At 41.6% G+C, this 25074-nt stretch overlaps 1 protein-coding gene across 16 annotated transcripts in view; it reads right to left on the bottom strand.

Moving 5' to 3' along the window:
* Positions 1-229: 229 nt before the first annotated feature.
* The window catches only part of celf2 (cugbp, Elav-like family member 2), an 809970-nt gene continuing 785125 nt past the window's right edge, over positions 230-25074 (bottom strand). For 9 of the 16 annotated variants that reach the window (XM_072241427.1, XM_072241413.1, XM_072241419.1 and 6 more), the window contains 6 exons: positions 21845-21880; positions 19508-19624; positions 15824-16021; positions 4004-4147; positions 2687-2857; positions 230-1386 (listed from right to left, as the gene is read on the bottom strand). In XM_072241427.1, coding sequence (XP_072097528.1) covers positions 2730-2857; positions 4004-4147; positions 15824-16021; positions 19508-19624; positions 21845-21880 — 623 coding nt within the window. In that variant the 3' untranslated portion in view covers positions 230-1386; positions 2687-2729. The remainder of the gene's footprint in view (positions 1387-2686; positions 2858-4003; positions 4148-15823; positions 16022-19507; positions 19625-21844; positions 21881-25074) is intronic. The other 7 variants (XM_072241412.1, XM_072241428.1, XM_072241414.1 and 4 more) reach the window with 5 other exon arrangements.

Genomic DNA, 25074 nt, shown 5'->3' with positions numbered 1-25074 from the left:
GTCAAGGTTGGGGAATATGGGCACTTTTACCAAGAGAAATAACAAACAGTGAACCATCTCAGGCAACAAGACCACAGCTTTAACAATTTAACAAACTTTTTTTCTCTCTGGTTTTAATCTTTTTTTTTGTACTTTAATTTTTTTCAAACATGAGAGAATTATTACAAAACACTTAAGTAACAAAATACCCCATGTTATCAAATTACTTCTCACAAATAACACAATTAAGCGCGAGGCAGGAAGTACCTTTAATTTTTTTGTTGGAATTTGGCACTGTTAAAATTGCTGTTTTCTTCTTTTCGAAAAGAAAAAAAGCCAATCTCACATTTTGCTGAACAAAGTACGTCAAACTGTTAACCCCACAGTGAAAAAAAAATCAGACGTCAAAAACATTTTACACGCAAAGCACACAATTTTTTTGTCCTGGAATTGTAGTTTTTTTTCCATTTCACCTGACGAGTTAAGATTTTTTTTTGGCCATCCGGAAAAAAAAATCTTTTGCGAGTCAGCCAAAAAAAATTCCGATGCGTTATAACCTTAAAAATCGCGATGACACCAAAACTTAACCCACACAGTTACCAACGTGACGAAGTTAACACTTACTTGTTTTCTTCTCCCAATACACTTAAACAGTATAAAATATAGGTTATTTAATGTGCATTTACCACAGATTGTCTAGGTGTGAATCAGTTCAGCAAAAGGTGACACAAATAGGTAGTCTTTCCCCAAACATGGGTCATCTTTTTTTTAATTATCTTAAACTAGTCTACAAAAAAAGTGGTTTTTTTCATTTCTATATATATTGATGAGAAAGTGAGCCACTTAAATGGCCCTTATCAAAACTTTACACTGCCTGAAAAATGTAAAAACTATTACAGAGCTCTTGATAATATCTCCGACCAGTTTCTTCAGCTGATCAGAAGTAGTCTGCTTCATTGAGAAACCAACATTCTGTTCCCTGGCCACATATTGCTATCGCTATTCCAAGTGACCAGACAGAATGCCAATCCCTGTATAATACTTTCAAGTTTGTTTCATGAAAAAAAAAGAAACATTTTCGCCACAGGTTTTTTTATTTCCTTCTCTCTCTCTTATATATTTTTGTCTTGCTTTACTTTCTTAAAATATTTTTTTTCTTTTTCAGTCTCAACACGAATGCAGCTAGGCTTTTCACATTGAACTCTTTAGAATTCAAAACTATATGAGGTCACATGCAAAAAATCTCAAAGTCAAACTAGGTCAAAGGGGTCAAGTAGGAGGACCAAGTGTGATGTGAGGTCAGAAAGACATCAGAAACAATGACGGGACGATGAGCTTTTTTTTTGAATTTTTTTGGCGCCACAGGGACATGTTAGGCAAACGATGAACTAACGAGCATGAAGATGTCTAGGGGAAAAAAACAAGGAAGAGTCAAAAGTTACACAGAGTCTACGCAGCAGGAACAAAATCATTCTCATGGTTGTAGAAATAATGCAAATCTCAGTCATTAGATTCTATGAGCCATTCACATAAATTTGCATTTTTTTTAAATAACTGTAAAATAAAAGCAACGGCAACAGATAAAAAAAACCCAAAAAATCCATCTGTACTTTAAAAGAGTTAAAAGAGATGGATTGGTTTTGGGACAGGAGTATAGATTTTTTTTAATTAAACAAATATGTAAACGAAGAATAAAAGTCACAAGGTTTAAAATAAAAGACTTGAACTTGACTAATGGAAGCTACAAGTAATGAGATACCACACACTTAAAAGATACAAATAAACGAGAGAAGCGTGATTGTTGCAGGATGTGTTTTGTGTATGTTTAACTGCAAGGATAAACTGTTTCTTACTTAGCACATCAGAGACTACTTCACGAGGCAAGCTCTAACTATTATAGAGGATGAACTATCTCAGGTATCCAATAAATTAACTATAGATAATTAATAAATAACTTCCATCTTTCTGAGGCAGTAAAAATTTGTATAAAAATAGAGCTGCTTTTTTTACAAATAAAATGTACAGGCCTGTGGCTTTCCTTCTTAATCATTTTTGATTCAACCATCGGCAAATGTTATCATTTAAATCTTCTCTTCCATTTTATCCCTTGCCCCCTCCCGAAAAAAAGAGCCCCGTGTGGCAGTGGAAACAGATCTCAAAGGCGTTTGTTTCACTAAAAGACCAATGTGATCTGATCACACAAAGCTTAATATCTAACTTGTGATCGTGTCCTATCAGAATAGTTCTCATTGGAGTGAGAATTTCCCCCCCCAAAAAAATAAAAGAAAATGTTAGTACTTCTCTTGGTATCAATTTCAGGCTAGGCCACCATATCATTAACCCGTAAACTGCTGGTGCCTTTCTAATCTACATTAACTGGGTCCCTTAAGCTAATAAAGCGTCTGATGCCCGATAATCACTTGGGCCTGTTTGGCACCAGTGGCTGCTGAGTTAAATTGCACATTTCGGTTATATTTTTTTCAAAATCCTCTTAAGACATCTTTTTTTTTGCAAAATTCATTTTTTTAAACGGAACAAAGCAAAATATTAAATACTGTAAATACAATAAGATTTAAGATACTGAACGTAACGGGAATGGGAGGAAAAACAGGTGGGGAAAGGAGAATGGAAGTGTAATGTTAAAACTGTCTCTTGATGAATGTTGGCAATGATCCTCCTCAGCCACGGGCTGGTTCATGGGACTTACCCTAACAAAGCTAAAGTAACAGCATTAACCTCCCACACTAGACTCAGTAGGGCTTGCTGTCGTTCTTGGATCGCTTCAGCTGAACTTTTAAACGCTTCATTCCAATCTGAAAACCATTCATGGCTTGGATGGCAGCCTGTGCAGAGACTGGGTTGTCATAACTTACGAAACCTGTGGGGGGGGGGGGGATGTAAAGTTGGGAGAAATGGAGAGGAAAGTCATGAGACAATCTTACTATACATCCAAAATGAAGACATTCATAGGTGAACAGGCATTATCGCATCTTGATGGTGTTAATGTGAAAATGCAAACTTTTTAATTTTTATATATTAATTATTCTTATTAATTGTGTATTTGCAGTTTGCCTTCTTTTGAACATTGGTTGTCTGTCTTTGTGGTGTAGTTTTCAATGACTCTATTATATTTCTTTGTATCTACTGTGAATGGTGAATATGGCATATGGTGACATATATGTACTTTGATAGTAAATTTACCTTAAACTTTGGTTATTGAATCAGAGAACACAGAATCAGGCTTGCTGCCCATTAATCACCTGTCCCTACGAGCTCTGTTTACCAGCACTTGTTCTGTACCCTATCATGCCTTGGAGATTCAAGTGCTCATCCAGATATCTCTTAAACGTTGCGGAGAATCTGCCTCACACTCGGACAAGTGCATTCCTGATTCAACTGCTCGCTGGGTGAAAGCATTGAGCGTGAAAATACTGGACTGCACCGTAATAATAACTGTACATTAAAATGCCTTCATTGCTGCCTGTCTTTTGACTCCCCACCCACAGTGGCACAGTTGGTACCTCACAGTGCACGAGACCCAGGTTCATTCTGCACCTCAAATGCTATCTGCGAGGGTTTTTACATTTTCCCTGTGACTGTGTGAGCTTCCCCTGCTTTGCTCAACGTGTGGGCTGCTGGGATAAATAGCCACCGTAAATTGCACCTATGTGTATGAGAGTTGAGAGAAAGTGAAGAGAATGAAGAGGGGAATTGATGTGAGATTCGTGTAAATTTATAGATTTAAGATCTGTAGTCAAGACTAGCTTTATTTGTCACATGTGCATCAAAACATACAGTGAAATGTGTTGTTGGAGTTTATGACCAACACAGTCCGAGGTGTGCTGTGGCAGTTCACAAGTCTCTCCATGCTTCTGGCGTTCCCACAACTCACTAACCCTAACATCTTTGGAATGTGGAAGGAAACTGGAGCACCCGGAGAAAATCCATGTGGTCACGGGGAGAACGTACAAACTTTTGAATCAGGCATCAATACATATTTTTAACTACATTCACATATGCTTACCAAAGCACTTGCTAAGATTGGTCTGTTTGTCAATGAAGACTTTAGCAGACACAACATTTCCAAATGGCATAAACATCTGCAGGATGTCCTGATCTCCAAACTCTTGGGGAAGATGGTAAATAAACAGATTTGCACCTTCTGGACCTGGGGAAGAAAATCAACAAAACTGAAGTCAGATAAATTTACTGAAAAAAGATTCTATGTACATTTAAATCGCATCTGTTTTAGTTCTGAAGTTGAAGGCGTCAACTTCTTTAAAGGTAGTAAGGTCTTAACATTTACCTAAGCAACAACGATAAAGGCCCCATGCTTAGGATCAATGGGTTACACTCTGCCTTCACCTTTGTAATACCGGATATCACTAATGGGAATGTCTTGCAATTTCTCTACATTGTAATGTTGAATATGATAGGCATAAGAGGCTGTTGGTGGATATCTGTGTTTGATCTCGGAAATTATTTTCCTGAAGGATGATGATACTTCATTATCCCCAGAAGATAGAAAATTCACTCTTGAACATTTAAGAACTAAGCTTTTGTGCTTTGCTTCAGTAAAAATGAAATCTGACACAAGATGTAGACATTGCTAGCAGGGCCTCTATTTACTGCCTGTTGAACTAAACATCTTATTAGGCCATTTCAGAGGATTGTTAGGGCAAACTACATCACTGTGGGTATGGAACAATGTTCAGACCAGACTATCTAACAAGAGTAAATTTCTTTATCTGAACAATACTAGTGAATCAGATAGATTTTTAAAGTTTTGTGTGTTTACAAGCATTTTAATTCCAGATTATTTTAATTACTTGAACAGATATCTCTCAGTTGTCATGGTAGGATTTGAATTTATATCTTTAGTTCAATATTTATGGATCCACATCTTGTGACGTAACTAAAAAACCATCGTAGTCTAGAACAGTGTGTCACAGAGTTCCTCATATCAGATCTGGGATCATAGAGATGAGAGTTCTCACATGATCTATTCTCCCTAATGGCACCAATTATGTAGAAACAATACCTCTTAAGGAGACATTATTGTTGAGTTATAAACTCTCCAGTCCATAGGCTGGTATGGTGTAGGGATGGGGTTGTTACTATTTACATTAAAAAGAAATATTCTTTCATGTGCTGGGAGCATCAGTGTCAGATAATAATTCATGTCAGTGAATTATTATATTAATTAAGTGATAAATCTGGCTGACCTAAGTATACAAGGCAATAATATCTCCCACACACTGATTAAAGCGCTTCAGCATTTAACCTGAACATACAATCCATTTATTTCTAAGACACTTGGGGTCAATAAAGTGTGTGCTGCATGAGATTAAAATGTTTGTTAAAGGAATAATGAAACCTGCTTAGTTTTAAAGAGAGAATAAAAAAAAATTAGGAAATAACTTTAAAAACCCATTAAAACCAAACTAAATTGACATCGTACAATGTGATTAATATCATTAAATACCAATCATAACTCATTATCAAAAGTTATCCCTAAATTGGCACTGCCTTCAGCAGTGATCTACTGTCAATAATGTCACTAATTTAACATTACTTATTTTATCACTCATTGACAAACTAATAATATCAAACTCATCAACAACACTCTCCATCTGTAGTTTATTCTTTGTTGCTCATATTTTCTGAGATGGTGGTATGCTAGGTTAACACCAGGGAAAAAAGAAGAGATGCCTTTGATTTCAGTGACATTGAGACACACAACCACCACCCAGGCACCCTTGTCTTTCTCTTTCAAAGAAACATACTTTCCCTGGCTTGAGCAGCAATATACTCTCGTGCTTATAAACAAACATATCAAATATAAAGTCGTCAATAGGTCTTGTATGAGCAAACTTTGTCAAAACCAGGAAAAAGAACATTAATGAGGGAACATCTCATACAAAATAGACTTCAGGATCCCTAGGTTGGGCTAGCTCTCTACAGTATGGCCCTGGTGTCACCTTGAAACTATTCTGGGGTACACAGAACTTAGAACAATACAGACCCTTGACCCAAAATGTCATGTCAACACTTTAACCTACACCAAGATCAATCTAAGATCAACCTTTTCCTCCTACAAAGCCCTTAAATTTTTTGATCATCCATGTGCCTATCTAAGAGTGTCTTAATTGTCCCTAATATAGCTTCCTCTACCACCACCATTCACCCACCACTCTCTGTGAAAAGACTTATTTTCACTAAAAAACTAAAAATGTACATAAACACAAGATTTGCAGATGCTGGAATTCCACTCAACCGATGAATAATCTCAACTAGAATGTCTACTTTTCATTGATGCTGCCAGACCTGAATTCCTCCAGCATTCTGTGTGTGTTACTTCGAAGGAAACTACATGACAGGATATGGCCATCAAAGAATCAAAACGACTATCTCATCAGATAATTATTCTGTTCTCCTTTTCCAAGAACCAATCCCATCTTCATTGACTGTATGGATTCAATACAAGGAGTATTGATCATTCCCAGAAGATGCAGGAAGACAGTCAGTAAGTCAGGCAGCATCTCTGGAGAGAGACCCACAGTTAACCTTATAGGTCAAAGACCCTTCCCCTTAACCTTCACTTGGACCAGAGCACTCCACCATGCACCTATCCAAATTTCTCCTAAATATTGAAATCGACCCTGCATCCACCATTTGCACTGGTAGCTCATTCCACACTCTCTCCACTCTTTGAGTGAATAATTTCTCCATCGCGTTCCCCTTAAACATTTCACCTTTCACCCTTAATTCATGACCTCTAGTTGTAGTCTCACCCAAACTCAGTTGAAAAAGCCTGCTTGCATTTATCCTATCTATACCCTTCATAATTTTGTATACCTCTATCAAATCTCCCCTCAATCTTCTATGTTCTAGAGAATAAAGTCCTAATCTATTCAACCTTTCCCTGTAATTCAGGTTCTCAAGTCCTGGCAACATCCTTGTAAATTTTCTCTGCCCTCTTTCATCTTGACTGTAGGTAGGTGACCAAGGTTACACAGAGTACTCCAAGTTAGGTCTTATACAATTTCAACATAACATCCCAATTCTTGTACTCAATACACTGATTTATGAAGGCCAATATGCCAACAGCTTACTTTATGACCCTACTTACCTATGTCAACATTTTCAAGGAATTACGGACCTGTATTCCCAGATCCCTCTGTCCTAATGCACTCCTTAGTTCATCGTGTAAGACCTACCCTGGTTGTCACCCTCCCAAAGTGGAACACCTCACACTTGTTTGCATTAAATAACATCTGCCACTTTTCAGCCCATCGTTCCAGCTGGTCCAGATCCCGTTGCAAACTTTGCTAGTTTTTCTCACTGTCCACTACACCCAATCTTGGTGTAATCTGCAAATTTGCTGATCTGGTTTACCACTTCACTGATATAGATGACAAACAACAATGGACCCAGCACTGATTCATGCTGCACAGCTCTAGTCACAGGCCTCCAGTCAGACAGCCAACCATCTACAATCACTCTCTGGCTTCTTGTTCGAAGCCAACGTCTAATCCAATTTACTACCTCACCTTGAATGCCAAGCGACTGAACATTCTTGACCAACCTCCCATGTAGGCCCTTGTCGAAAGCCTTGCTAAAGTCCATGTAGACAACATCCAATTCCAATGGCTTGCCTTCATCAATTTTCACAGTAACTTCCTCAAAGAACTTGATACAATTAGTTCGACATGACTTACCACACACAAAGCCATGCTGACTATCCCTGTCCTGACGAAGGGTCTCGGCCTGAAACGTCGACTGTACCTCTTCCTAGAGATGCTGCCTGGCCTGCTGCGTTCAGCAGCAACTTTTATGTGTGTTGCCTGACTATCCCTAATCAGTTCCTGTCGATCTTATGTATCTGGTCCCTTAGAATACATTCCAATAACTTTCCCACTACTGATGTCAGGCTCACTGACCTATGATTTCCTGTCCTATTCTTAGAGCCTTTCTTAAACAACAGAACAACATTAGCTATCCTCCAATCCTCCGGTGCCTCACCCTTGGCTAAGGAGGGGCTTTCAATATCTCTATAGTGTCCCTGCAATTTCTGCACTAACCTCCCACAGGGTCCAAGGGAACACCTTGTCAGGCCCTGGGGATTTAGCCCACCCTAATTTGCCTCAAGCCAGCAAACACCTGCTCCTCTGTTTTCTGTATGGGATCTATGACCTTGCTGCTGCATTGCCTCACATCCAAAGTCTGTGTCTTTCTCCCAAGTAAACACAGATGCAAAAAAATCTCTTCAAGATCTCCTCCATCATTTTCGGCACTGCACATAGACTACCACTCTGATTTTTCAGAGGACCAGTTTTGTGCCTTGCTGTCCTTTTAATATATCTATAGAAGCCCTTGGGATTCCCCTTCACCTATCCTCTGATGATTCTTCCAACTATAGCTCTGGGAAGTGCTGAGAACTTCTGAAGCAGAGTCACACCATTAGCTTGAGCTCTCCTGTGTTATTACCCTCAAGTGCTCCCTCTCCACCCATTTAAGGAGCCAATCATTCAGAGATGCTGTATTGTGTGCGTTTGCTGAATTAAGTCCTGCTCTCCAACACCATTATAGATCCCACTCCAATACAGTAAAAACATTGTGAATCCAGTTTTCTCGGGATTTTGGTGGAGCTGGATTAACAGATGTTCTGGACCACTGGATGTCACTGCCTATCCAACACACTTTTCATTCGCCTTTTCTCAGATGTTACATGATAGAATATTAGTTCCTTTTGCCCCAGTGAACCTGGAAGAGAGCATGGGGAACAGAAGCAGATGAGTTTCAAGAGTGCGGAAATGGAATTTAGTGATCTTCAAGGGCGAGCTGGAACTCGGGCTCCCGTGTGTGAAAGAGACTGTGTGAATTATCACCCAATAGGGCAGATGCCAAATGATTGAAATTTCCTGATGGAGGATTTTTTTTCAGAGCTATAGTGTAATCCTTGCTCCTCAATCTTACCTTAGTCACCTCCCCAATCCTCCCTGGATTCTCCGCTCACTGGTTTACCATTTTCATCTCAAGTTCCTCCAACATTATTACCCCACATCCTCTCCTGTTCCAAAGTTCCCCTTCATTACCCAAAATCTGCACATTCTTTCCCACTAGCTATTGCTGCTTTCAACTTTGTGAATGCTGTGAGATATCTTTCTCTATGAGAGAAGAAAGCAGAAATGTATGCAGACACTAACTGCTACTAAGAATTGTGTTCCTTAGTAATTTGATACCAATAGCTTTATGTACTAATTTACTACCAAAAACCTTCATTATCAGCTTAACATCAATAACATTCATTATTAATTTAATACACATACTCTTCAGTAACACCACTTTAATTGGCAATTTAACACTCACATTGTTTACAATTAATCACCAATTGTACTCATTAATATTGCTCGTTAGCAATTTAACTTGTTTGCAATCTATTACCAATATAATGTTCATTACAAATATTTTTCAAATGCTGATTTAACATCAATAGACAAGTACCTCAACACTGACAGCAATGAGAAGTAACTGGGGAGGTTTAGAGTGGAAATATATTGTATTTGCACTCGTTACAATTTTGTGCACAGAGGCAATATATACAGTAAAATGTTTCACACCCGTGAAGAAAGAAAATATACACAGTGGCCACTTTATTAGGTATCCTTGTACACTTGCTCATTAATGTAAATATTTAATCAGCCAATCATGTAGCAGCAACTCAATGCATAAAAGCATGAAGACATGGTCAAAAGATTCAGTTGTTGTTCAGACCAAACATCAGAAGGGGGAAAGATGTGATCTAAGTGACTCTGATCGTGGAATGATTGTTGGTGCCAGATAGGGTGGCTTGAGTATCTCAGAAACTGGTGACCTCCTGGGATTTTCACGCACAACAGTCTCTAGAGTTTACAGAGAATGGTCCGAAAAACAAAAAAAGAAATCCAGCGAATGACAGTTCTGTGGGCGAAAATGAGAGTTCAGAGGAGAATGCCCAAACTGGTTCAAGCTGACAGAAAGGCAACAGTAACTTAAGTAACCACACGTTCTAACAGTGATGAGCAGAGAGCACACAACACCTTGAACGTTGAAGTGGATGGGCAGAAGACCATGAATATATACATTCTGTGGCCACTTTATTAGGTACAGGAGACACAGTGGCCACCGAGGGTAAATCCATATGACATAGGAGCAGAATGAGGCTATTTGGCCCATTGCGTCTGCTCAGCTGTTCATTATAACTGATTTATTATCCCTCTCAATCACATTCTCCTGCCATCTTCATGTAACCTTTGACACCCCCCCCCCCCCAATTAAACAAGAACCTATCAACCTCCACCTTAAATATACCGAATGACTTGGCCTGCACAGCCATCTGTGGCAATGAATTCCACAGATTCACCACCCTCTGGCTGAAGACCGTTCTCCTTATTTCCATTTTAAATGGATGTCTCTCTGTTCTGAGCCTGTGCCCTTCGGTCCTAGACTTCCCACTCTATCCTCTCCAAATCCACTCTATCTAAGTCTTTTAATATTGAATAGGTTTCAATCAGAACCCCCCCCCCCCATTCTTCTAAACTCCAGTGAGTATCGGCCCAGAACCATCATACGTTAACCCTTTCATTCCTGGGATCATTCTCATGACTCTCCTCTGGACTCTTTCCAATGCCAGAACATCCTTTCTTAGATAAGGGGCCCAAAATTCTCACAATACTCCATGTGCAGTCTGGTCAATGCCTTATAAAGCCTCAGCATTAGATCCTTGATTTTGTATTCTAGTTCTCTTGAAATAAATACTAACATTGCATTTGCTCTCCTTACCACCAACTCAACCTGCAGAAGGTCTCTCAAGTCCGTTTGCACATCTGATTTTAGAATCGTCTACCCATTTAGAAAATACTCCATGCCTTTTATTCCTTATTCCAAAGCACTTCTCTATACCATATTCTATCTGCCACTTCTTTGCCCATTCGCCTAATCTGTTTAAATCCTTAGGCACCTTCACTACCTCTCTTCATATCATCTGCAAACTTAGCTACAAAGGCATCAATTCCTTCATCCAAATCATTGACATATAATATAAAAAGAAGTGACCTGAACACTGACCACTGTGGCACACCACTAGTCACCGCAGCCAGCCAGAGAAGGCCCCTTTTATTCCCACTCTTTGCCTCCTGCCAGTCAGCCAATCTTCTATCCATGCTAGTACCTTATATGCAGCACCTTGTCAAAGGCCTTCTGAGAATCTAAATAAACCGCATCCATTGACTCTCCTCTGTCTATCCTGCCTGCTATTTCCTCAAAGAATTGCAACAGATTTGCCAGGTAAGATTTCCCTTGAAGGAAACCATGCTGACTTTGGCCTATTTTGTCATGTGCCTTCACACACCCTGAAACCTCATCCTTAATAATAGACTCCAACATCTTTCCAAGCACAGAAGTCAAACTGGCCTATAATTTCCTTTCTTCCCCCATCCCTCGCTTTTTATAGAGTGGAGAGTTATTTGCAATTTTTCCAAACCTCTGGAACCATTCCATAATCTAGGGAGTCATGAAAGATCATTACTAATGCTTCCACAATCTCTTCTGCGACCTCTCTTTCATAACCTTGGGGTGTAGTCCATCTGGTCCAGATGACTTATCTACCTTCAGACTTTTCAGCTTCCATCACCTCCTCCTTAGTAAAAAGAAAGAAACATACTTCTGCCATCTGACACTTTGCAGTTCTGGCATTCTGCTAGTGTCTTCCACAGTGAGGATTGATGCAAAATACTTATTAAGTTCATCTGGCATTTCCTTGTTTCCCGTTGCTATCTCTCCAGCATCATTTTCCAGCCCTCCGATTATCAACTTTGGTCTCTCTTTTACTCCTTATATATCTGAAAAAACTTTTTGTATCCTCCTCTACATTATTGGCTTCCCTTATTATTATTGGTATATGCCTCTCTTCATTTCTCTCCCCTTTGAATGAGATCATTTAGGAAACTGATGACTCAATTAACCTGCTACAGCCTCTTTTTCCTCCCAAATGTTGAACTGTTTGAACTGTGGCTCCAGATTATTACTGATTCATTTTGCTTTAATAGCAGAAGATTTAGTTTGGCAGCTTTCATTTCAGTATCTCTTTTAAATTTGCAGACTATCCCAGGTACTTTGTGAACCCATTATCAAACAGACTCTGACACGAGACCAGAGAAAATGGTATCAGAATATGCGACCAAAAGCTTAGGAGCAAAATGAGGACGGATAAAACTAGATAGGTAGAAGATGGACTTCTGGAGGTTGTGGCTCTTTTGGTGGAGCCACTAAAGTTTGTGCAGGGTTAGACTATTTAGTGCAAATTATTTTGCTGGGTTTTAGGCATGAAGGAGATTGGAGATACTGGGGGGTATGGACCATAAAGAGAAACACAAGAGACTGCATAGAACATAGAGCATTACAACACAGTACAGACCCTACAGCCCTCAATGTTGTGATGACCTTTTAACCTACTCTAAGATCAAGCTAACCCATCCCTCGAACATAGCACTCAATTTTTCTTTCGTCTACGTGCCTACCTGAGAGGTTTTCAAACACCACCCCGGCAAGCAGTTTTCATGCACCCACCACTCTCGGTGTTGAAAAAAACTACCTCTGACATCCCCCGAAACACTCCTCCAATCACCTTAAATTATACTCTCATATTAGCCATTTCTGCCCTGGGAGCAAGTCGCTGGCTGTCCACTTTATCAGTGCCTCTACTCATCTTATTCAGTACATCTCTATCAAGTCATCTCTCATCCAGTTCTGTCTGAAGGCATACCATTGTTCATAGAGACACAAACATTTGTGCATGGCCAGAAAGGCCAGACTGTTTAGTGCAACTATTTTGGAGGGTTCTTGACCTAGAGGAGATTACAGCGATTGGGAGGGGCATGGACCATTCAGGGAAACACAGGAGACTGCAGAACCTGGAAGATAAAGCAAAGGAAAAACAAAATGCTGTAGGAATACAGTACACCAGAACAAGTGGCATTGTTTCAGCTCTTGATCAAAAATGTCAACTGTTCATTTTCCTCCACAGATGCTGCCTGGCCCACTGAGTTCCTCCAGCACCTTGTTTTTTTTTTTGGACTATACAGAGACGTAGAAACAAATCCATTTGAGATTATAAAGAAAATCTCTACCAGCAACAATGAATTATTTAGAGAGGTTGGGATTGTCAGCATTCAATCCATTGCTTACTGAACTGAACACTTTAATGGTTTCATCAATACTAACATCATGAATATCGTTGATCTTAAAGTGTTGCTGACAGTAATGATGCTTTGGAGCAATACCTCCTCATAGAATATTACAGCAGAGGAAGAAGCCTATCCGATGCATCACAGCATGGTGTTGCAACTGCTCTGCTCAAACCCACAAGAAATTGCACAGAGATGTGGACATGGCTCATTCTAATACAGAAAGCAGCCTCCCCTACATTTACCCTGTCTAAAGCAGGCAACATAATCAAAGATCCCTCCAGCCATGGTCATTCTTTCTTCTTCCCCCTTCCATTGGGCAGCAGATAGGAAAGCTTGAGAACGTGTGCCACCAGGCTTGAGGACAGGCTCTATCCTGCTGTTAGAAATCTCTCATTCTGGCCCTTGTACTGCACTTTCCCTGTAATTCCAACACTATGTTCTGCATCTTGTTGCACTCCTTTCGTTCTACCTTGATGTACTTGATGAACAATCTATCTTGAAGGTGGCATGCAAACAAAAGCTTTTCACTGCTAAACTAATTACATATCTTACTGAACACAACCAGTCCCATTTTTTAAACTTTCCACCTCGTCCTGCAACTCCTCCTCATCCAGTCTAACTAATGAGGCATATGACATCTTTCAAGCATTCAGCTCTTGAACCAACCTCCAGCCCTAATCCCTACCACAACAGAGGAACCCTATTACCACTCTGCACTACAAAGGACTTTGTCTTTTTTGTTGTGTTATTTCCTGTAAAAATTGTGTTATAGAGGCATAGATAGAGCAATGATTTGCAACTTTGAAAGAGAGTACGTGGGAGACTTACCAGGATGCTGTCTGGATTAGAGAGCATGAAAGGTTGAGTGAGTTAGGGCTTTTCCCATTGGAGCGAAGCAGGAAGAGACGCAACTTAATATAGGTGTATAAGATGATGAGAAGCATTGATCGTGTGGAAAGCCAGAAGGCTTTTCTCAGGACTGAAATGGCTAACAGGAGGGGGCACAGTTTTAAGGTGCTTGGAAGTAGGTACAAGGGTGATGTCAGAGGCAAGATTTTTCACACAGAGAGTGGTGGGTGTGTGGAATGCACTGCCAGCGACAGTGGTAGAGACGGATACAACTGGGTCTTTTAAGAGACTTAGATAGGTACATGGAGCTTAGAAAAATAAAGGGCTATGCGGTAGGGTAATCCTAGGCAGCTTCTAGTGTAGATAGGGTTGCCAACTGTCCTGTATTTGCCGGGTCATCCCGTATATTGGGCTAAATTGGTTTGTCCCATACAGGACCGCTCTTGTCCCGTATTTCCCCCGCTAAGGTAGAGCGTTCCTATGAAACCGTTCGTAAGCCGAAATGGCGTAAAGTGAAGAAGCAATTACCATTAATTTATATGGGAAAAATTTTTGAGCGTTCTCAGACCCAAAAAATAATCTACCAGATCATACCAAATAACATATAAAACCTAAAATAACACTAACATATAGTAAAAGCAGGAATGATATGATAAATACACAGCCTATATAAAGTAGAAATAATGCACATGCAGTGTAGTTTCACTTAACAGAATTGGGAAGATTAAGCCAAAACCGATTTGTAGAAAAAAACTGGCACATACACGCATGCGCACACAAGTGCCCGCGCAAGGCTTCATGGTCATGGTAGTCTTCATCAGGGTAAACACAAGTGTCCTGTATTTGACTTCTACTTTTGTCCCTTATTTGGGAGTGAGAAAGTTGGCAACCCTAAGCGTAGGTTATATGGCTGGCACAATATTGTGGGCCGAAGGGCCTGTAATGTGCTGTTAGATTTCTATGGGTCTATGATTAGAAAGCATGCCTTATGAGGAAAGGCTTAGTTAGGGCTTTTCTCATTGGAGTGACGGAAGAAGAGAGGTGACTTAACATGGGTGTACAAGATAAAATGAGGCATAGAGAGAGTGGACAGCCAGTGCCTTTTTCCCCAGGACAGAAATGATCAATACCAGAGGACATCCTTTTAAGGTGAGCGGAGGCAAACGTCAGAGCTATACGTCTTTTACGTAGTGAGCAGTGGGTGCCTGGAATGAACTGCCAGGGGTAGTGGTAGATGCTGATGTATTGGTGACACTTAAAGTCTCATGGACGAAAGAAATTTGGAAGGTTATGGGCTGTGTAGGGAGAGTTATGAAGTAGGTTAAAAGGATGGCACAACTTTGTGGGCTGAAGGGCCTACACTGTTCTACGTTCAATGTTTCTACAAGGCTGTGATTTTATATATTTATTTACCTAGCAATACAGCAGGGTAACAGGCCCTTCTGGCTCAGGTAAGTCCGCGCCACCCAATTACGCCCACTAACCTACTAACCCGGACATATTTGGAATGTGGTTGAAAATCGCAGCACCTAGAGGAAACACATGCCTTTATGGGGAGAAGGTACAAACTCCTTACAGATAGTGACCGGAACTGAACCTGGGTCGCTGGCGTGTCACCGGTGATGGTGCCGAAAACAAGATTTTTTTTTGTCACACGTGCTTGCGCCTGAGAGAAGAAACCGAACATGGACTGGGACTTGGCTGCACTTGGAAAAGGCAGGCAACCTAGTCAACCGAGAGACAAGGGTCAGAGGACAGGCACTCACCCTCCTTCTGGCTGCCCGCGGCACCCTGCTGCTGCAGCAGGCTCTGGCTGTACAGGGTGGGCAGTGCAGCTGCTGCGTACTGCTGGATTCCTGAGTAGGCCTGGGTCAGGGCGTCCATTGTGCCAGCCGAACCATTTGTCAAGCCCGTCGCTCCAAGTCCACCATTAAGCGCCGCCATACCTGAGAGCATTTGAGCAACTTTACATCAAACCAACAATAAAGAAAAAAAATTGCATTCACTCAATAGTTCCTCACAGAAAGGGCCACCTTTTCACATTCCCAGTGCTTCACCTTCCACTGTTTCACTCTTGGTCATGCAACATGCTGGAAACACGCATGCAACTGACTTGGGATTGCCAATGGACTTGAGTGGCTGAGAGAGATGGATGATGTTAACAACAAGCTCAGCGCCAACTGCATTCCAGAAATATTCACCCACACTCGACGGAAGCAAGTTAAGAGAGAGACTGAGCGTGGTCAGCAATGTGTGGAATATGCTTGTGGGAAATTTATTGTGAAGGGGGATCTTGGGAACTCAGTTTTGAACAGGGATGAGCTATTTTCTACTAAGGTAACATTCCCTGCAGTTTAGAGCTCAGGGCTGTATCAGCCGACAATCAAGAGTTATTTTGATGACTTCCTGGATCTAATCTCTGATCACCTCGTACTACAAACAAATTGGGATTTCTTAAGAAGGAATGACATCACATCAAGTGGATGTCCCATGTTCAAGAAGAGGTGAGAAAATCCCCATAAAGAGATAAGAGGAGACCTGAACACTCAATGAAAGCCTTGTTAAAAGAAAACTGAGGCTCAGTGACTTTGGGGGATATTTTTCGACAAAGTAGCGGAGAAGCTGAAAAGGGAAATGGCATGCAGGTGGTACACGTGGACTTCCAAAAGGCCAAGTAGATTGAAGCCCAAGAAAGATTAAGGTCAATCTGGGAAAGTGAGAAGTGATACACGTGGGAAGGTCGAACTTGAAGGCAGAGTACAAGTTAACGGCTGGATTCTTAGCAGTGTGGAAAAACAGCAGATCTTGGGGTCCGCATCCAGAGGTCCCTTAAAGTTGTTGCAAAAGTTGACAGGGCGGTTAGGAAGGTGTATGGTGTGTTGGCCTTTGTTTGTCACGGATTGAGTTCAAGAACTGCAAGGCAATGTTAGAACACAGAGCAGTCCAGCACAGGAACATACCCTTCAGCCCACTATGTTGTGCCAAACCCATTAAATTAGTAATCAAATGGCCAACTAATCTCTTCTGCCAACACAATGTCCATGTCATTCCATTTTCCTCACATTCATGTGCCTATTTAAACACTTTGTGTTGCAGCTCTATCAAACTCTGGTTGGACCACACTTGCCATATTGTGTTCAGTTCTGGTTGCCTCACTACAGGGAGGATGTGGAAGCTTTAGAAAAGGTACAGAGGAGATTTACCAGTACGCTGCCTGGATTAGACAGCATGACTTATGAGACAAGGTTGAGTAAGCTAGAGCTTTTCTCTTTGGAGCAAAGACAGATGAAAGGTAACTTAATATAGATGTTTAAGACAATAGGAGGAAAAGAGTCAGTACTTTTTTCCCAGGACAGAAATGGCTAATACAAGAGCGAATGATTTTATGTTATTTGGAGAAAAGCATAGCGGGATCTCAGAGGTAGTTTTTTTTTAAAACACAGAATGGTGGTGGCGGCAGATACATTAGGGATATTTACGACACTCTTTGATAGGCGTGTGGATGAAAGAAAAATGGAAGGCTATGTGGGAGGGAAGGGACACATTGATCTTGGAGTAGATTAGAAGGTCAGCACAACATTGTGGGCTGAAGGGCCTGTACTATGCTGTATTGTTCTATACTCTGTGAACTAAAGGGGGGGGGGGGGTTCAGCAGTATGGAGAGGCAATTAGCAAAACAACAGGAAACAGAATGTATTTGTGAAAGGCTGCCTTTTGGAGTAGCGGGGAAGCGGTAATCCCCAGAGTTGATACCACTGCTTCTAATATACATTAATGACACAGGCACACACGTGAAGTCCAACGTTTCTGCAGATGGCACAGAACTTGGGAGGTGTGGTGCACTGCAATAAGGATAATAGACTTCCAGCAGACAGGTGCAGGTTGGGAGACTGCAAATGAAACTTAAATGTGAGAAATGGTTTTGAGTTATATTTTGCTAGGAAGAACCAAATATAAACTGTGGGGAAGGATTCAAAATGAGGTAACTAGAACTTCGTAGAGTTGGTGGCACTGTGGCTGGCTCACAATTCCAGGTTCGATCCTGAGCTTGGCGCTGCCTGCGTGGAGTTTGCACATTCTCCCCTTGACCGAGTGGGTCTACCCCGGGTGCTCTGGTTTCCTCCCACACTTCAAAGATGCGTGGGAATTCACTGCCACAGATGACTGCGGAAGCCCAGTCAGTGGGTATATTTAAAGTGGAGGTTGATAAATTCTTGATTAGTAAGGACGTCAAAGGATACAGGGAGAAGGTGCGTGAATGGGGTCGAAAGGGATAACAAATCAGCCACGGGAGTGGCAGAGCTGACACAATGGGCTGAATGGCCTAACTCTGCTCCCATGTCTTATGGTCTTATGGATTAGTAGGTAAACTGAGCACTGTAAAGTGCCCACAGCGTCGACAGATGGAGTGTTGTGGGGGATATTGAAGGGGATTTTGGAATAGGCACTATAGACCAAATAACCTTCTCCTCTCCAGTATCAGGGAATATGGAAATAGTTCGTTGATTGTGGCAGGGCAGATAAGAATGGGGTTGAAAAAGTATCTGGGATGCTGGGCTCTTTTAAGATGGGGCATTAATTACAAAGGAAAGGCAGTCACAATGAATCTTTATGAAAACCTAATTCAGTCTGGTTCTGTGTGAAACACTTCAGCATAGGTTCTGGAGAAGGCACAGAAAGGACTGACCAAGATGATTCTGGGGATGCGGGTGTCTTGGAAATTTCTCCTTGGAAATCGGCTTGACCCTGAGAGAAATTTAACATTATGAACAGTAGAGGCAAAATAGATGGGAGAGAAACTTTCTGTTGGCAGAGGGATTGTAAACTAAAGTAAGTAAAATGTAGGTGACTGGCAAAGAAAGGAAAAATGACCTGATAAAACAGTTATTTTCATATGTTGACTGGCACCCTTTCCAGCGAAGCTGTGGAGGCAGATTCCACTGTGTCATTCAAAAAGGAGCTTGGTTTCACAGGACCCAGAGGGTGGGGAGAGGGTCTGGCTAGTTTGTTCTTATGTGGTGGCAGTCTGGTCCTCATGGACCAAGTTCCCAAATAATTCCATGACAACAGATGGCTCTTTATCATCTTTCAAAGTGAGTTCACCATGATGTTGCCGTGCTTCAGTGATGAGAGAATGGACAGGTTAACTCTGTTCTCCCTGGAGATCAGAAGGTTAGAAGGGGTATGATTCAGGTCTATAAAACTGTAGAAGCTAAAGGTAGATAAAATTAGAGGTAGGAGATTTACCGCCAAGGTTAAGAGATTTGGAGAAGGTCTGCCAGAGAGTGAGAAATGCTTGGAAACATTGATGTGAATTTCTGAAATGGGTCTTTCTGAACAGTAGATGGCAGTGTGCACCACATTAAACCACAGACTGGTCACCGTTCTTCAGCCCATCCTCCCACCCCTCCCCTCATAAATCAGTCACCCCCACCCCATGTGTACTGTACCTGCCAGTGCATTAATGTTATTTAACCCAACCGTGGCTCCTGCCAGACCCTGGAGGGTTCCCAGGGAGGTCAAGGAATTCATGGCAGCGCCTGTGCCAGAGTTATTTGTTCCTGCTACTGGAGATGTGGAAGATGCACAAGGAAAAGAAGAAAAGAAACCATTACCACTGTACCTGGAGAGGAAAGGCTCATAAACAATCAGAACAAAAAGCCTGCTTGACACCTGCCCACCACACTCCCCCCCCCTCCCGCCCCCAACCTGGAGGCCCTCTGCAAGCAATTCACTAGGGTGGTTGGAGATACCGCAGAGAGGGCTGAGCGAGACATCAGTGGGCTACGAGAAGACGGCCGAATGAACTGATATGCCAAAGAGTGGGGCCAATGAGAAAGGCACAAGGAGACAAGCATGGAAAGGTACAAGCAAGGGGCATGGGGGTAACAAGAGATCCTGCAGATCCTGGAAATTCAGAGGAACACACACACAATGGTGGAGGAACTCAGCAGGCCAGGCAGCTTCTCTGGAGGGGAATAAACAGTCAGCGTTTCGAGCTGAGGCCCTTCATCAGGACTACCTGTTGTAGACTACATGATGTCTTGACTAAAGGGTCTCGGCCTGAAATGTCAACTGTTTATTCCTCTCCATAGATTCTGCCTGAACTGCTGAGTTCCTCCAGCATTTTATTTGTGTTGTAGGAGGATAAAACGACTTGGTAAGGATACATGGGGTAGAACTTTATTACTATTATTTACTTACTTTTTTATTATTTGCACAATTTGTCTTATTTTACATTTTGGATGCTTGCCAGTCTTTGTTATCTATAGCTTTTCATAAATTCTATAGTATTCCAGAACCAGAGGCCACAGTTTAAGAATAAGGGGTAGACCATTTAGAATGGAGTTGAGGAAAAACTTCTTCACACAGAGGGTTGTGGTTCTGTGGAATGCTCTGCCTCAGAAGGCAGTGGAGGCCAATTCTCCGGATTCTTTCAAGAAAGAGTTGGATAGAGCTCTTAAAGATAGCGGAGTCAAGGGATATGGGGAGAAGGCAGGAACTGGATACTGATTGTGGATGATCAGCCATGATCACAGTGAATGGCAGTGCTGGCTTGAAGGGCCGAATGGTCTACTCCTGCACTTACTGTCTATTTCTTTATTTTCCTTTAAGTGTCTGCAAGAAAATCGATCTCAACATGATATACTGTGACATATATGGTCTTTGATAATAAGTTTGATAATAATAACTTTGAACTGATGATCCCCAAACTCTCTTGCAGCTTTCAGAACTATAGCTCTCCAAACAATACTAAGATGGAGGAGCAGAGTTTCCTGGTTTGTGATTTCACTTAGACACAAAGCAGGTCACAAGTGAAATCTGTCCTCCTCTTGCCCCCTTCTTCCTGCACTCACTTTTTCCTCTAAAGCAAGAACATATCAGTGTAAGCTTTTTCTTTGCAACAGCAACGGATTTCATTTACCTAGCTGCCGTAAAACAGCCACAGCAATTCTACATGAAAATTATTTTTAAAAAATAAACTGGGGCTCCCATATCCAGTAGACAAGCTGGGTCAAAGAGGTTGATATTTAAAGTTTCTTGGAGGGGAGAGATGGACAGGTTTAAAGAGGCAACTCCACAGCTTAAGGACCTTGGCAAGTAGAACAGGTAGCCAATGATAGAACAAAATAATTTGATAAGTTAATTCATAAACAGCAGGACTATTACTTATTCACCATTAGTATTTTAGTCTAGTTAGTTGAGTCAGATTCTCTTTCCCTCCATCTCTCCCTATTCCTCAGCTTCTAATACTACCCCTTCAATATAAAAAATTATAAAAATTTTGTCAAGTCAAAATATATCAGTCGATCTCCTTTGGTGCTGCAATTCTTCCTGTAGTGGGAGGAGGGTATTACAGTAAAACAAGTTTATATAGGCAGTTTCCATTATAAATGTGTCAAAAAAAAAAAAACAGGCAAGAACTGATGAGTATGTAAATACATTTACATAGCAAGTCAAGTTTTGGTCTTCAGGTGAAAGGGGCAGTAGAGTAGATAGGATTGTCACTGTAAACTCATACCACCTGTGCTTACTACCATTAGAAAATCTGTATCTGTATTGTTAATGGCAACCGGCTGGGTAAGCATGCCCCAAAGTGAATTATCCTCCAGTGATAGTGTGATCTACACACACACACACACACACACACACACACACACACACACACACACAGAGCCACCATTCTGAGTGTTAACCGTAGAGTTCATATTGGAAGGAAGTTGAAGGCAAATGCTGTATAAGAATATACTATTACAAAAATCAAAAATAATTCATAAAGTACGTACCAGGCATCGACTGCTGACTGCTGTTGCCCCATTGCACTGCGGGAACAAACGTAAAAACATTCACGCACAGGTGCAGAGCGCTTCCACTTTCTCTACTAAATCATTATTTTATGTAACAACATATCTCTTTCATATGTCCCGTTGCAGTACCTCCTCAGGAAATCCATTGAGCTCCACAACATCCCGGCTAAACTGTACCGTGCTTGCGTTACTCCTTCAAATGCCTCTGTAGGACAACAAACACTTTCCCCTTTTGCCCGAGGTGTTGTCTTTCTGTATGCTATACACCCCAGTAGATGCCTTGCTTCAAGCCAGCACAATGATAAGGGCACAGGACCACACTCAGGAGCCAGAACCACTGGCTGATTATATTTACAGCATTGGGCAAAGCCCTCCCCACCACTGGGCACTGCCAGAAGAAAGCAGCATCCAGCAAAGACCCCACCATCCAGGCCACGCTCTCTTCTGGCTGCTGTCAGGGAGCAGGAGGTCCCACACCACCAGGTCCAGGAACAGTTCTTCAGGTTCCTGAACCAACGTGAATAACCTCAACCCTGAACTGATTTCACAACCTATGGACTCACTTTCAAGGACTCTACAACTCATGTTCTCAGTATTTATTTAATTATTGTTACATTTACAGTTAGACTTTTACACATTGGTTGCTTGTCAGTCTTCGGGTCTAGTTTTCTTTGATTATATTGAATTTCTCTGTTCTACTGTGAATGCCTACAAGAAAATGAATCTCTAGTTAGTATACAATAATACATTTACTGTGAACTTTGAATTTTGCACTGGAACCAAGCAACTGGGGGTCTGAGCCCCACCTTTGGGTTATTTCTATTAGAAAATCTGCACTTCTAACAGCAACCGGCTATGTAAGCGTGCCCCATTCAAGGTGAATTAGCCTGCTGGTGACAGTGTGATCTGTTTACACACACAGCTATCACTCTAAGCATTAACTGTGGAAATCATGTTGGAGAGAAGCTCCACAAGCATGAGAGAATCTGCAGACGCTGGAAATCCAAGCAACACACACAAAATGTGGAGGAACTCAGCAGGCCAGGCTACAACAATGGAAAAGAGTACAGTCAATGGTTCAGGCCAAGATCCTTCATCAGGACTTATGAAGAGTCTTGGCCCAAAATGTCAACTGATTACTCTTTTCCATAGATGCTGCCTGGCCTGCTGAGTTCCTCCAGAATTTTGTGTGTATTGCTTGGAAAGAAGTTGAAGGCTTCTAGACTGGAAGTATACACCATTACAAAAATCAAAAATAATTCATAAAGTAGGTACCAGCCACTCTATATACCATGAACAGAATTAAACCATTTGGCCCATGAGTTTGCCCTGCCATTTGTTCATGACTGATTTATTATCCTTCTCAAGCCTGCTTTCTTCCCGTAACCTTTGATGCCCCTACTAATCAAGAACCTACCAACCTTTGTTTAAATATACCCAATGTTTCAGCTTCCACAGGTGTCTGTAGCAATAAATTCCACAGACTCGGCACCTTCTGGCTGAAGAAATTCCTCCTCATCTCTGTTCTAAATGACATCCTTGTGTTCTGAGGCTGTGCCCTCTGGTCCCAGACTATTGGAAACATCCTTTCGACGCCCACTCGGTCTAGTGCAGTACGGAAAGAGAGCTACTCCTTCTACGGCTACTGTCCTTAAAGTACACTCAGGCATTGGTAGATGCGAAAGGTGCTTTATGTGGAAGTGCTAGTCTGCTTCTACTCTCCCGCATGTTGGATCCTGATCCTTTTGCAATCCAAAGTTTCGTTGGGAGTTAAGAATGAGGCATAAAGTTTGTTGCCTATATTTGTTTTATTAACTGTTACAAGAGCAAACAGAAGGAAAGAAGAATGGTGAGAGCCAAAAGGAAAAGAGGAGCAGACAAAGGGAAGAGCAGGAAAGGGTGGGGAAAAGAGTCTAAAGAAAGAACAAGAGGAAAGATAAAGACTAATGTGTGGTCTTCTTGTACTGTACAAGACTACTGATAACAAAAATTCCATTGATAACATTAGCCAATCAGAAAGCCAGACTCAAGTAATATGAAACCTGCCAACGAAGCCAAACTTTTCAGAAAAATACAGAGGCGTCTGTAACCACTGAACAGTCCCATGTATATAGGAAATCAGGGCATAATATGGCCTGAAAATGAGGAAGGCAGAACTATGAGTCATAATAGGAATGACACAGGAGGAAAACAGTGTAGGAGAATGAAGAGAGATGTGATTAAGGTATACAAAAATATGAGGGGTATAGATAGGGTAAATGCAATCAGGCTTTTTCCACTGAGGTTGGATGAGATCAGAACTAGAGGTCATGGGTTCAGGGTGAAATATTTAATGGAAATAAGAGGGGGAGCTTCTTCATGAAAAGGGTGGTGCTAATGTGGAACAAGCTGCCAGTGGAGGTGGTGGATGTCTGTTTGATTGTAAAATTTAAGAGAAGTTTGGATAAGTGTACAGATGGAAGGGGTATGGCCCAGGTGAGGTTGACAGGACAAAGCAGAGGCACAGTAGTGTCGCGGTCAGCACAATGCTTTACAGTACAAGAGACCCAGGTTCAATTCCCACTGCTGCCTGTAAGGAGTTTGTACGTTCTCCCCGTGACCACATGGGTTTCCTCCGGGTGCTCTGTTTTCCTCCTACAGTCCAAGGACATACTGGTTGGTAGGTTATTTGGTCATTGTAAATTGTCCCATCATTAGGCTCGGGTTAAATTGGGGCATGATGCGAAGGGCTGAAAGGGCCTACTCCGTGCTGTACCTCAATAAATAACTGTTTCTGAGCTGTAATTCTCTGTGACTCAGTTCGCATCAACTATCATTAACCTTGAACCATGTTATTCTCCCCAAGTTTCGATCCGCTGGCTTTATCATTAAAGACCCTCACCACCCGGGACATGCCCTCTTCTCATTGCTACTGTCAGGGAGGATGCCTGGGAGCCTGTAGACCCACACACAATGATTCAGGAGCACCTTCTTCTTCTCTGCCGTCAGCTTTCTGAATGGTCCATGAACACTACCTTACTATTCCATTTTTGTTCTCCCTCTCTGTTCTAGCTATCTAATCATCTATCTCTCTATGAACTTACTGTGATTTTTATGTCTTGCACTGTACAACTGACACAAAACAACAAATTTCGTCACCTATGTCAGTGATAATAGACCCGATTCTCATTCCACCACTTAGTTCCTAGGGTCAATTTACAGTGGCCAAT

Source organism: Mobula birostris, chromosome 23 (assembly GCF_030028105.1).
Source record: "Mobula birostris isolate sMobBir1 chromosome 23, sMobBir1.hap1, whole genome shotgun sequence".
NCBI classification, from domain to species: domain Eukaryota; kingdom Metazoa; phylum Chordata; class Chondrichthyes; order Myliobatiformes; family Myliobatidae; genus Mobula; species Mobula birostris.
The sequence above is the reverse complement of the archived record's forward strand: the minus strand, read 5'-3'. Positions and strand labels throughout refer to the sequence as shown.